The 13,100-nt window shown below is 37.8% G+C and overlaps 2 protein-coding genes across 2 annotated transcripts in view; one reads left to right on the forward strand and one right to left on the reverse strand.

Moving 5' to 3' along the window:
- Window positions 1-13,100, reverse strand: part of LOC144630341 (alpha-1,6-mannosylglycoprotein 6-beta-N-acetylglucosaminyltransferase A-like) — a 241,034-nt gene that overhangs the window by 130,652 nt on the left and 97,282 nt on the right. The gene's annotated exons all lie outside the window — the stretch shown is intronic.
- Window positions 1-13,100, forward strand: part of LOC144631017 (alpha-1,6-mannosylglycoprotein 6-beta-N-acetylglucosaminyltransferase A-like) — a 44,135-nt gene that overhangs the window by 27,757 nt on the left and 3,278 nt on the right. The window contains exons 12-17 of the mRNA XM_078489378.1: window positions 518-601; window positions 7,312-7,374; window positions 8,138-8,254; window positions 8,778-8,852; window positions 9,695-9,794; window positions 10,465-10,522. Coding sequence (XP_078345504.1) covers window positions 518-601; window positions 7,312-7,374; window positions 8,138-8,254; window positions 8,778-8,852; window positions 9,695-9,794; window positions 10,465-10,522 — 497 coding nt within the window. The remainder of the gene's footprint in view (window positions 1-517; window positions 602-7,311; window positions 7,375-8,137; window positions 8,255-8,777; window positions 8,853-9,694; window positions 9,795-10,464; window positions 10,523-13,100) is intronic.

The raw sequence follows: 13,100 nt of genomic DNA on the forward strand, positions 1-13,100 counted from the left end.
GCCACTGCCACTGCCACTGCCACTGCCACTGCCACTGCCACTGCCACTGCCACTGCCACTGCCACTGCCACTGCCACTGCCACTGCCACTGCCACTGCCGCTGCCGCTACCGCTACCGGTACTGCTACTGCTACTGCTACTGCTACTACTACTAGCAGTTATAATGATGATGATGATGATGATGATGATGATGATGATGATGATGATGATGATGATGGTGATACAAGAACATTTACTCGCAAACAAACGTGCAAGCTTTACAAAAAAACTGGTGTAATTTAATTAAATCTAAATAAACACCTATTTATTAAAGTTCCCTTAAATCGTTCAGTTCTAACATGAGGTAAAATATAATTATAGCCGCGGTAACCTAACATACTTTTCTCTGCGTAGAAAGACGTTCGTATAGACTGTAATTGGGATCTTTGGTGATCTTTTCCCATAATGCTTTATCTCTAGCATACAAACTGTCAGTTACTTCAATTCTGTGATTTTTCATTACTCTTATCGAATTCAGGTATTCATTGGTCTTGGGTTCCCGTATGAAGGACCGGCACCCCTTGAGGCCATAGCGCAAGGATGTATTTTTCTAAATGCAAAGGTATTAAACGTGGTAGCTAGGTAATAAAGTGAATTTCCAGTGAGTTGCACACGCGCAAAAGACAAAACCAAGTCCAAAATGGCCTCCATCGATATGGGTTAACCATGGCAGACAAAACGAAACTTCCAGTTAGAGGCTCGATACAGGGAATCTCTTAAGGTTGCGAGAGGTTCGCATTGGGGATTTCCTTATTGAAACATTATTTTAAAGGAAATTTTAAAGGTAATTTAGAATAATTTGTTGTAATCTAGAAAGGGTCTCATGTGCTTGTAATATGCGCGTAGTTTTTCGTATGTGTATGTAAGTAATTGTGTCTTTTTTTCTTTGTAAGATGTAAGAAACTTCCAATACTAAATAAAAATATCAAAATACAAAAAAAAAAAAAAAAAAAAGAGGTTCGCATTGGGGATTTCCTTATTGAAACACTATTTTAAAGGAATTTTTTTTTTTTTTTTTTTTTTTTTATGAAACAATCAAAAACGTGATCATTCATGGCCTTGTCTAGAGGAGGGATGGGACGCGGGATTTAACTCCATTTTCGGTTTTACATAATTATTGCCATCGTGGTATAGCGCCTTTTCAAATGAAGTCACGGCGGTGTTCCAAAACAAGGGAATGGTGGCCAAATAAATGTACCAAGCCATTCCTCCGGGAATTAAACTCTATTTTTATACAAAAATAATCTTTAGTTTTTGTCAACTAATATGGCCGCTGGTCACGTGAGTGAAAACGCTCTATATTGTAAAAAATATCGCATTGAGAATTTAAGGATGCAAGTGAATCAAAACCACGTCACCAATAGTCAATGCCCGCTTTGCCCCCAGTTGGCTAAAAATAATTGCAAAATTCTCCTTTTGTTTTTGCACAACGGCATTAAAAAAGCACCCTCAGAGGGATTGGGGCGACCATGGTGTGAGGACGTGTATCAAATCGCTCCCGCTAAAGTTTAAGCTAAAGTTTACTTTTTATGGCCAGTAGTACAGTTTTAGCTGCAAAAAGGAAAGACAAGGGAAGTGGAAGCTCGGATAGTGATATTTCCTCGCCAGAAGGAAAAAAACTCTGCCAGAACAGCCCAAAGTCTGACTCTATCAGCGTCGAAGCGTTCACCGACGAGTCCGCCACGGCACGAAACATGGAGAAAATTACAACCCAACTAGAAGCAATTTTGAGCAGGCTCGACAGCGTCGAAACGAAGTTGGGAAAGTTAGAAGGTTTATTCGAACGCCTGGAAAATGTTGAAGTAGCGGTAAGCAAAAACCGCACCGAATTAGACCATGTGAACGAGAAAACCAAAGTGATCCAGAGTAATGTCGCAGAGATTGAAAAGGGAATAGTGTTTGCGAACTCTCAGATAGAAGATTTAAAAGAGAAAGACGACGAAAATACACGCAAAATCAAGGAGTTGGAAGACAAACTTCTCTACCAAGAGGTTTATAGCCGAAGAGAGAACGTACGCTTTTTTGGAATACCTGAAGCGACGCAAGATCAAGAAAACACCGCAGAGGTGTTGCACAAATTCTTTAGAGACGAGCTCAACATTCCCGATTCAGACGAAATCGAATTTCAAAGGGTCCATCGGCTGGGTAAAAGAGTGCAAGGCCAAACACGACCGATCATCGCCCGCTTCTTAAGATTCCAAGAGCGAGGATGTATTTTCAAGAGCGTTAGAGAGCTGGGAGAAGCGGCGGATACAGATGTAAAGGTGTACGCCGACTTTCCAGAGGAAATTAGACGCAGAAGAAAGCTCCAGTGGCCAAAAATGAAAAAAGCGCGAGAAGAGGGTAAATTGGCCTATTTCAGCAAACCTGAACCCGACAAACTTTTCATCGATGGCGAACTGGTTCCGTTATAAATTTATTTTTGTTCGATAAACACTCCTTAGAGGAACAATTTAATGTGTGCTACCAAGGCTATGTTAATTTTGCTGTTAACTTGCTGACCTTTTGTTTTGAATTTTAAAGCGGGTGCGCATCATTACACATATGAATAGCCTCAAATTCCTTAGGCAGCGCTACAGATACAAAATATCTGCTGCCTCTTATTTAGCATGTTTAGTGTTATTGTGTAAGTTTCTTTTGTCTTGTGTTAAATGTGTTAAAAACGTGAGACGCAAGAGACCTCGGGTAGATTATAAATTCGCTTTCACTCTTTCACCTTTTTCGCACTTTTGCGCAGTCATTCAATTCTTTCGCATGATCATTTGCTCCTTTCGAGAAAGAATATGCTGATTTTAAACTTCTTTCACTAAATGTTCGAGGGATTGGGTCTGCAAAGAAAAGAAAGGCTCTTTTTATGTGGTTGAATGAACGTAAATATGACATTGTATTTCTACAAGAAACATACAGCACGGAGGAAGTTGAAGACATCTGGAAAACACAATGGCAAGGTAAGCTCTTTTTTTTCACATGGTACTAATCACAGCTGTGGAGTAATGGCTCTAGTAAGGAGTGATTTAGATTTCAAATTAAATTCTGTCAATGCCGATAATGAAGGGCGCTACCTAATAATAGAAGCTGAAGTGCAAAGCTCAGCTTTCCTGCTTGTAAATATTTATGCGCCTAATAAGGTGCAAGAGCAATGTGTTTTTTTTTTGAAAACTATTGAAAGTTTTGTCGCCGATAAAGAGCAAAAAATATTTGTTGGAGGTCACTTTAATGTTGCGCTCGACACCGATCTTGACTGTTCTGGTGGTAACCCGTCAAAAAAAGATTCCACAAAAAATATTAGCGAATTATGCTTAGATTATGATTTAGTAGATATATGGAGAATAAGAAATCCCGAATCTAAACGATTTACTTGGAGGCAAAAACGTCCGATTATCCAAAGAAGACTTGATTATTGGTTAATAAGCGACGCTTGTCAGGAAGACATTGTAAGAACTGATATTGTCCCCTCCATAAATTCCGATCATTCGGCAATTATGCTCCATTTTAATAACATAAACTTAACGCCAGCCTGGCGGAGAATGACAACTTCATCACATTAATCAATGAGAGTATGCCAATCTGGTTGGATGAATTCAACACAATTACCGAGAAAAGGCTCGTGTGGGACTTAATAAAATACAGAATACGACAGGTATCGATGAAATACGGTAAAGAAAAGGCGCGTAAAAAAAGGCAAAAGGTAATAGACATCGAGGCTTCTTTGAAAAACTGCGAAGAAAACTGTGTACAATACCCATCTGATGAAAACCTTCAGCAATTAGAATATTTAAAGATTGAATATGATAATTTATATGAAAATCTAGCTCAAGGCGCAATAATTCGATCAAAAGCAACCTGGTATGAAAAGGGAGAGAAAAGTAATAGATATTTTTTTAAACCTCGAATCACACAAAAAGGCGAAAAGCTCCGTCCGCAAGGTTTTTAATAAGGAGGGCACTTTAATCACTGATCCAAAAAATGTTACGCATGAGATTGAAAAGTTCTATACGGATCTTTACAAAGATGACTCTTTAACTCAATCAACAGACTCGCTCAACTTTTTTCTTGAGAACCCTGAAATACCCAAACTCACGGCTGATGATGCTCAAATTTGTGAAGGGAAATTCACAGTTGCTGAATGTTTTAAAAGTCTTCAATTATTTAAGAATAACAAATCACCGGGCGAAGATGGCCTAACAGTAGAGTTCTATGTGGCATTTTGGAACATTGTCGGAAATCTGATGGTGGAGAGCCTAAATTACTCATATGATCACGGAGAGTTGTCAAGCTCACAAAAGCGAGCTATCATAACACTAATTGAAAAGAAAGATAAAGACAGAAGGGTTATATCAAATTGGAGGCCTATATCGCTCATTAATGTTGACGTAAAAATTGGCTCAAAAGCCATCGCAAAAAGACTAGAAGCTGTTCTTCCTAACATCATACACCATAATCAAAGTGCGTATGTCAAAGACAGAACTATCTGTGATGCTGTAAGATCTATCGACGACGTTTTGGATTACACTTAAAAATATCAGATTCAGGGAAGACTCGTTGCAGTTGATTTCAAAAATGCGTTTGATTCTGTTAATAGGGACTTTCTGTTTCGCACGCTTTCTGCTTTTCGCTTTGGACCTTCGTTTATTCAATGGATTAAGACTTTTTACAATAATATATCAAGTTGCGTGATGAACAACGGTTTTGCTACTGCTCCCTTTGAAATACAGCGAGGTGTAAGGCAAGGAGATCCACTTTCCTCCTATCTGTTCATCATTGTCCTGGAGATTTTAAATATAAGTATACGAAGCAACAAAAACATTCAGGGAATCATGGTAGATGGAGAAGAAATAAAACTGTAGGTTTTTGCAGATGATTTAACGGCTTTTCTCCTGAACGATACTTCTATATTAAGATTTCTTAAACTTCTAGATTTGTTTGGAGAGTGTTCTGGACTTAACATTAATCGTGACAAATCAGAAATTATGTTACTTGGAAACTCCAAAAAATTATTCCCCGACTTTAACCTTTTTAATGGTATAAAGATTAAAAAAGCTCTCAAAATCCTCGGAATATATTTCACATACGACAATCGTACTAAACAACAGTTGAATTTTGATGAATTGGTCGACTCTATTAAGAAAAAGTTAAAAATATGGAGGTGGAGAGATTTGACCCTTATCGGTAGAATTCAAATAGTTAAAACGTTCATTATCCCAGTAATCTTATACCGCGCGAGTATGATTTGTTTAAATAAAGAATTCGTTAATGAAGCAAATAAAATTATTTTTGACTTTATTTGGAAAGGCAGAGACAAAGTCAAACGTCTTGCTCTTGTAAGCGAGGTTGAAGATGGTGGACTCAAAGCTCCACACCTCGACTCAATTATAAAAACTCAGAGAATTCTTTGTTGTAAAAGACTCGCAAGTAAACAACCCAGCAACTGGAAAACGATTTTACTGAATTATCTAAAACCTGTCGGTGGCAAGTTTATTCTTTGTTGTGACTTTGATGTAAAAAAATTGCCCGTCAAACTACCAACTTTCTATGAAGAATGCTTGAAATATTTTGCAGAATGTTTGGCGGCAAGGCAAGATATTGTAAACAATCTCGCAGGTGGTGATTTTTCAAAAATCATTCTGTGGAACAATAAAGCTATCTGTATTAATGGGAAATCAGTGTACAATCATGGACTTACAGATAAGGGCATACTTAGATTAGGAGACCTGGTCTCTGATGATAACGAGCTCATTACAAGACATAAGTTAAGGGAACTTAGTATCTCTCCGTTGGATGCATTTAAACTTTGTTGTGTAATTGATGCCCTTCCAGCTGAATGGCGGAGATTTCTAAGAACGTACAACTATAGGGACATGGAGCCCTTCAACACACAAAATCAAACCCAGCTACAGTTAAACGGGCAAAATATCTTAATTTCTAAAGTTGTTTCCAAGGCTATTTACAAGGAACTCCGAAATAGAATCATTACTCCACCTACAGCTCAACTTAAATACAACGCTCTATTCAAAAATGATGATGAACTGAATTGGAAGAAAATCTATCTTTAGCCACATCGTGTTGCCTTGGACACAAAATCGCTGGAATTTCAATATAAACTTCTCAACAGATGTCTTGCAACAAATGTCCTCTTAAGCAAAGCTAGACTAACATCATCTCCAGCCTGTTCTTTTTGCGGAGAAGCAGACGAATCTCTCGAACATATCTTTTCAACTTGCCACTATACCGTGAAGTTTTGGGCAGAAGTTATAAAATGGATGGGCCAGCAGAATATTCAAATAAAATCCCTTAGTCTTAAAGAAATAATGTTAGGTATAACCGATGAAAAGAACTTGTTTACCAACCATATTTTATTAATTGCAAAAAAACATATATATTGGTGTAGATGTAATAAGGTTAAACCTTCTATTATTATATTTAAGGCTCAAGTTAAGAAAATTTACCAACTTGAAACTAATATTGCCAAATCTAATAATAAATGGCATGTCCATGAAAACAAATGGGGCAAGTATGTTGAGGTATGATAATCCTTTAAAACTGCGCAGAAGTTTAAGAAGTTTAAGTTTTTAGGTAATTAAAATAATTTGTTGTAATCTAGAATGGGTCTCATGTGCTTGTAATATGCGCGTAGGTTTTTGTATGTGTATGTAAGTAATTGTGTCTTTTTTTCTTTGTAAGATGTAAGAAACTTCCAATACTAAATAAAAATATCAAAATACAAAAAAAAAAAAAAGAGGTTCGCATTGGGGATTTCCTTATTGAAACACTATTTTAAAGGAATTTTTTTTTTTTATGAAACAATCAAAAACGTGATCATTCATGGCCTTGTCTAGAGGAGGGATGGGACGCGGGATTTAACTCCATTTTCGGTTTTACATAATTATTGCCATCGTGGTATAGCGCCTTTTCAAATGAAGTCACGGCGGTGTTCCAAAACAAGGGAATGGTGGCCAAATTAATGTACCAAGCCATTCCTCCGGGAATTAAACTCTATTTTTATACAAAAATAATCTTTAGTTTTTGTCAACTAATATGGCCGCTGGTCACGTGAGTGAAAACGCTCTATATTGTAAAAAATATCGCATTGAGAATTTAAGGATGCAAGTGAATCAACCACGTAACCAATGGTCAATGCTCTCTTTGCCCCCAGTTGGCTAAAAATAATTGCAAAATTCTCCTTTTTTTTTGCACAACGGCATTAAAAAAGCACCCTTTTCAATTTAATTTGCCTTTGACAGTCACAAAAAATCTGTTTTGTTCATCTTTCAGTTCAACCCTCCTCATAATCGTCTCAACACGGAATTCTTTAAGATAAAGCCAACATTGAGAGAGGTAGGGGATAATCTTGCTGTGTGGTATTCTGAAATTCAAGGCAGCTCATTTAATCGCCGAGGCAAAACAAAAATAGTTAGGTAGGAATTCCGCCTTCAAGAATTTGACTAACAATAAGCCCTGGGCCGAGATTTAGTGTCCGTTGACCGTATTATCAGAGAGGGTCCGTTTTATAGAAGGCTTTTTAAAAGAAAATATGTGAGAATGTTGTCGCGACATTGAGATTGTCCGTAATAGAGAGGCGTCCGTACTAAAGGAGTGTCCGTAAGCAGAGGTTCAACTGTAACTATACGGCGAGTTGAAAGTAAATGATTGCGGATGGCGCGTTTGGTCTAAAAATTAAGGCGTCGGACTGCGCATCAAAAGATGCGGGTTCAAGCCCCTGTCGGGGCATTGTGTTGTGGTCTTAGCCAAGTCAGTTAAATGTGACAGTGCTTTTCTCAACCATATAGTATTTAGATGGGTGTAAAGCTGACAAAATGCTGACAAAACTTTTGCCGGCTAGCTTTTATCACTTCTATGCTGTGGAAACTGGATTATGTTCGGCATTGTGGACAACTTTGGCTCGAGGTTAGACTTATTGCTTACCCGGGAACGAATGGCCCATCCTAGGTGTATAGTAGTTGAAAGGGCAGTATCACGAGAAGTCTCTTAAGTTTTTGTGTAAACTATGATAGAATTATGAGGGTGCACTCAGTGATCAACAGTATAACAAAAAAAGGGTTAAATTCCCTGACTGTATTTATGTTGTTGTTGTTAACAGTTAACATCACAGCATCCTTACGCAGAGGCGTTTATAGGAAAGCCACACGTGTTCACTGTTGACATTAACAACCTTACTCTTGTGGAGGAGACCATTAAAGAGATTTTAAACACTGAGGTAAGAGTGCGCTTATTTGAGAGTAAGGCTTAATTTGTTCGTCGTGTTTTAGTCGTGTGAAATGTATTTTTTTGGAAGCACGTATTTCCGTTCCATTGTGCAATACGTATTATTTTATTTATTTATTGTTTTATAGTAAATGGCTTGAAACCAAGATTATCAGTAGTTCGTATGGTGTGATCGTCTGGGTGAGAGTAGTTCTGAAAAGAACCGATGTTGGTGACTGACGTTTCGACAACCTGAGCGGAAGATGCCTTCAGAGTCAAGTTGAAAGTTGTTGTCAGCCGATGATGTTATAAAGTCTATTCCACTGAACTGAGCTGCTTGTTTGGCCTGATGTTATTGGCTGTTACGCTTTACATGAGTCTCACAGCCAATAACATCACGGCAAAACTGACCAATCAGCCTCAACGGACCAGACTTTATAACATCATCAACTGACAAAAAGTTTTTACTTGACTCAGAACTACTCTCACCCGGACGATCACACTATACGAACTTATTTATTGTTTGTGTGTTGTAGGTGAAACCTTATCTTCCTCTTGAGTGGACACCAAAAGGAATGCTGGAACGTGTGAACGCGTTTACTGAGTACTACGTATGTACCATCAGTAGTAATACTCTTACTGCCGTTTTGCCCTTGAAAAATCTTCACTTGATTTTTTTTGAAAAATCACATAAACCTGATCATAGCCCGTTGATTTTTCGTGCGATCAGTATTTATTATATAAACTGCGGTTGTTTATTGGGATTTTGACCACCGAGAAAAACAGTATCTCAACGTGTGTAAAGTTTAAATATTTTTTTACGTGTGTTTGATATTACCAATCACGTGCTGACACGTCACTCGATGTCATAAAGTCGAAACATCTTTGGATCTTCCTCGTCAATTTTCGCAATCTGGGGAAATTTTCGGAAAAGTTCGGAAAATGTTCGGAAAAATTAGTATGACTTCAGACAGTATTTTCAAAATCTTCGTACATCGATATCTTCGGAAAATGGTCAGAAATCTTTGGAAAATAAACCTCGTAATTAGTAGTTTTATGAAATAAAAAAAAAATAATACATGGTTGCTTGGAGATATGGAATTTCTCTTTCCGTGTTCAACTCGATATCTCACAAGTGAGCGAACGCGCACCCATGTATTATTATCTATATCGTTATACGCTACCGAAATTTCTTGGACTCATAATCCCTTTCCTGTTATTATTTATTCCGGTTTTAATTTCACATTGTATACCATAGTAGTCCCAGAAATATACGGGTATCAGGCCTTCCTTAAAGTACCATCAATGTAATTATCTATTGACAGGAGTAGTTGTACGCCATCAAGTTACATAATAGTCGAAGCTCTAGCGATAGCATAAACTTCGTAAACTCGTGTCATCATGTAACATTCTTTAAACATTTACAACATGGGCTAGTTTGTCTTTTTTGCAGAACTTTTGCGAACACGTCGATAGATGGCCGCCATTGTCAGAAATGAAGCTCTTTATGGGCAAAGCTGGCAAGTCCTGTGTAGAAGTTTGCAATGTGTTTGGTAAGTTGTTTGATGCGTTGGTAAATGGTATTGTGTTGAATAAATACCGCTAGTAGTCATTCTCTAGTCGTTGCCTAGTTAACACTCAATAAGGCGGCAAGCTCGAAGTTTCTATTTAAAAAATAGAGTGTTATAATTATTTGCTGTTCTTTAAACAAATTTTAAACATTTGGCCGAGGAGCGAAGCTTCGAGGGCTAATTTGCTAGTTAAGAACAGCAAATTTCCAAGGGGCAACTATCACACCGATAGTTCCGAGACAAAAACACTCTATCGTTTTTATTGTTCACAACTAGATTTCCTTCCGCGCGCCCATTCAAAAATAAGCATCATTTTTTTTTACCTTTTTAGATGAAGATTTGAAAGCCGAAACAGACAAGAAACTCACTAAATGCAGTAAATTTAGTTTTTTTTTTTCGTTTTTTTTCTCTGCAAACCGGCTTGTTAAACCTGATCAGAATCGGAGAAAATTAAGTGGTAAGCTGTAATCGCTGATAGAAGACGATCGCTCCCACGTTGCTTTTAAAGAGCGAACGTTTTCTTGATTTTTGGCTTAAACTATATCATATTATTGGTTTCACGTATTTGTTTTTGTGAATGGAGCTTTGCGAACTTTTCGAACATACTAGCTTACATAATTGATTCTATTTATTGTTTTAATTGTCTTTAAAGGTCACATATGCGAACCATCCTACTTTATTGATATCAACAGTGCGGATGATTTGGAAAAGTAAGTATTTCATGTACAACGTTTACTTTTCCTTGGAATAATTCAAAAAGGAAATTAAAACACACACACACACACACAGGGGGGGGGGGGGGGGGGGGTCATGTCATTGGGTTTGTTGTATTGGGCAATTTTTCATGTGGTATTTCGGTAATTTTAATCTCGAATTGCGGTATCCCGGTAGTCCTTAAACCTGCCGGATGCGTCGGCAACAGTCGGTGTAAAAAACTATCCTTTACTTTTATCCGACCAATTTTAGCCGTTTCTGGTCGTTTCGGAAGCAAGCTGCAACGGTCTTATTTTGTCAAACATTTTAATCGAAAATTTGATTGTTTTAACAACCAGTTAAAAGTCGTTTCATTGTTGAAATGTGGTTCAGTTTTGCCTCGTTCTTTGCCCTTGCGTCTATGAATCCACCAGCTAAATGTATATGCACGCTTATTATGAAACTGCGGTATTCTCCGAATTTACTTTGCAGTATTGAAATATTTGCGGAACGTATTTGCGGCAATGCGGTGTTCAGCACCCCCCCCCCCCCAAAAAAAAAAAAAATAAATAATAATAATAATAATAATGGTCCGGTTAGACGTCAGTTACGCACGCGGGCGTTTTTGAATTTGGAAAGTGATTATTACGGGCACCGCATTGTGAAAAAGAGAAAGTGTCGAATGAAAAAAATGGCACGAGGATATTGCGGGATATATTTTATTGTGTTCCTTCTCGTGTACATCATAAACTTTGGCATTAAAAAAGCAGTCGATTCAGAGTTCGAATTGTTCAAAAAACAAAAGAAAAGCAACTTAAAGCAGTAGATGAAGAAGAGTTTACAATGTCACGAGCTCACATAATGTAGTGAGCATGCTGATGGGAAGAAACACGAAAAGAAAGTCTTTGGAATAAAAATGAAGTCGCGCCAGCACCAGAAGTAGAGGCTTGGAAGAAAAGAAGGGAAAAGACGCCGTGTGCGGGAAACAACTAGATATATAGGCGAAGAGAGTTGGTATAAGGGAATCTTTATTTACAATATTTGCCTCATAAGCATAAGCGCTTCATTTTTTGAACGAGCTACATAGATATCAATTCTAAACATCGAAAATGCATGGAACGATTAACTCTCGCTATAATTTTGAGCCCGATGTGTTTCTATGACGCAGGTATGTACGGCCTCATTAGCGCTTTTGGCACCCAGAAATTTTGCAGTTTTTGAACGCTTATATCTCCTTGTATATTGCACACAAAAGTCTGAAAATTTCGCTGATAATTAAGTTTCACAAACTTTTTAAATATCTGGAGTCACTTTATATATATCATGATGCCTTCTCTAAACAAAGTTGTATGCTAATAAGGCAAACTGTAAACGATGATGCCAGCAAAGATCGCCCTATACTAGTTCTACGACGGTGATTATAGAAGAAGATGGTAAAATGACATTGAAATGTTCACCTCAGGGTTGGGATATCAAAACTTAAAAAGAAATCAAACTGGATAATATATAGATTTAGGCACGCCTAAAAGCGGAGCTCCCCATTTATTTAATTTTCACTGGAGCTTACAATGTTTTCATTCTAGTGAATAAGCGGCCAAAGTACTAATGTTTATGGCGGTTTATAGGTTCAAGACAAATTTAAATAGCTCACGGTTAAACAACTGAATGTCAGCAGTACGACAAAAATAATAATCTTAAAGCGGTGCAAAATCATTCATCATCATTACTAATCATTACTAATCATTACTAATCATTACTAATCATTACTAATCATTCATAATCATTCATCATTACTCATGGCACGAAAAATTACTTTAGAGTACAGTAAATTATCTGCTTTCTAGCAATAGAAAATAGTTTCGCGATCCTGTTATAGTTTCGCAGCAGTTTAGTAGACTCCACAATAGGGACCTTAAGATCCGACGACGGTGAGCGTCTGCGACGGCGGTCATAACCTGCGGGGACTGGGGGGAGGTCGCCGTCGTAAAGCCGCGAAAATCAACCTTAAGAAATCCCGCCGAATGAGCGTACGGCGCACTCGACTTAAAAAAGTCATGGCTTGCTTTAGAGAGATTCGAAACCTTCTCCTTGAAAGTTTTGACGGCGGAGATTTATCAAAGGACGATTGTCTTCTTCTTTACGATGCTAATACATCCAAACACCTTGATTTTCCGTATGATTGCTATGTCGGATGCTGTGGAAAGTTCAATCTAGATGAGATGGATGACAGCGAGTGTTTGGCCGAGTTTCGCTTTCATAAGAGTGATATTCCAGTCCTGTTTGATGCCTTGCAGCTCTCTCAGGTTTTTACATGTCAGCAAGGCACGATATGCGACGGCATTGACCGCATTGGTTGCTCTAAATCGGGGAAGCTCAAGGTCGTAGTTTGTTGGCATTTTTCCCCATGTCTGACCTCTCGCGATACTCCCTTTCTTGAACTTGAACGGCTCAAGGACTAGAATTTCTTGATATGTTCAATGTTCGGTTTGCCCGTATTGTTCGGTCCGCTCCATGTTAGATCTAAAAGTCAACAATAATATTTACTTATTTTATATTTACTTATATTTACAATTTCCTCAAGCACATTACTACATC

Source organism: Oculina patagonica, chromosome 11 (assembly GCF_052425735.1).
Source record: "Oculina patagonica isolate OP01 chromosome 11, crgOcupat, whole genome shotgun sequence".
In the NCBI taxonomy this organism is placed as follows: domain Eukaryota; kingdom Metazoa; phylum Cnidaria; class Anthozoa; order Scleractinia; family Oculinidae; genus Oculina; species Oculina patagonica.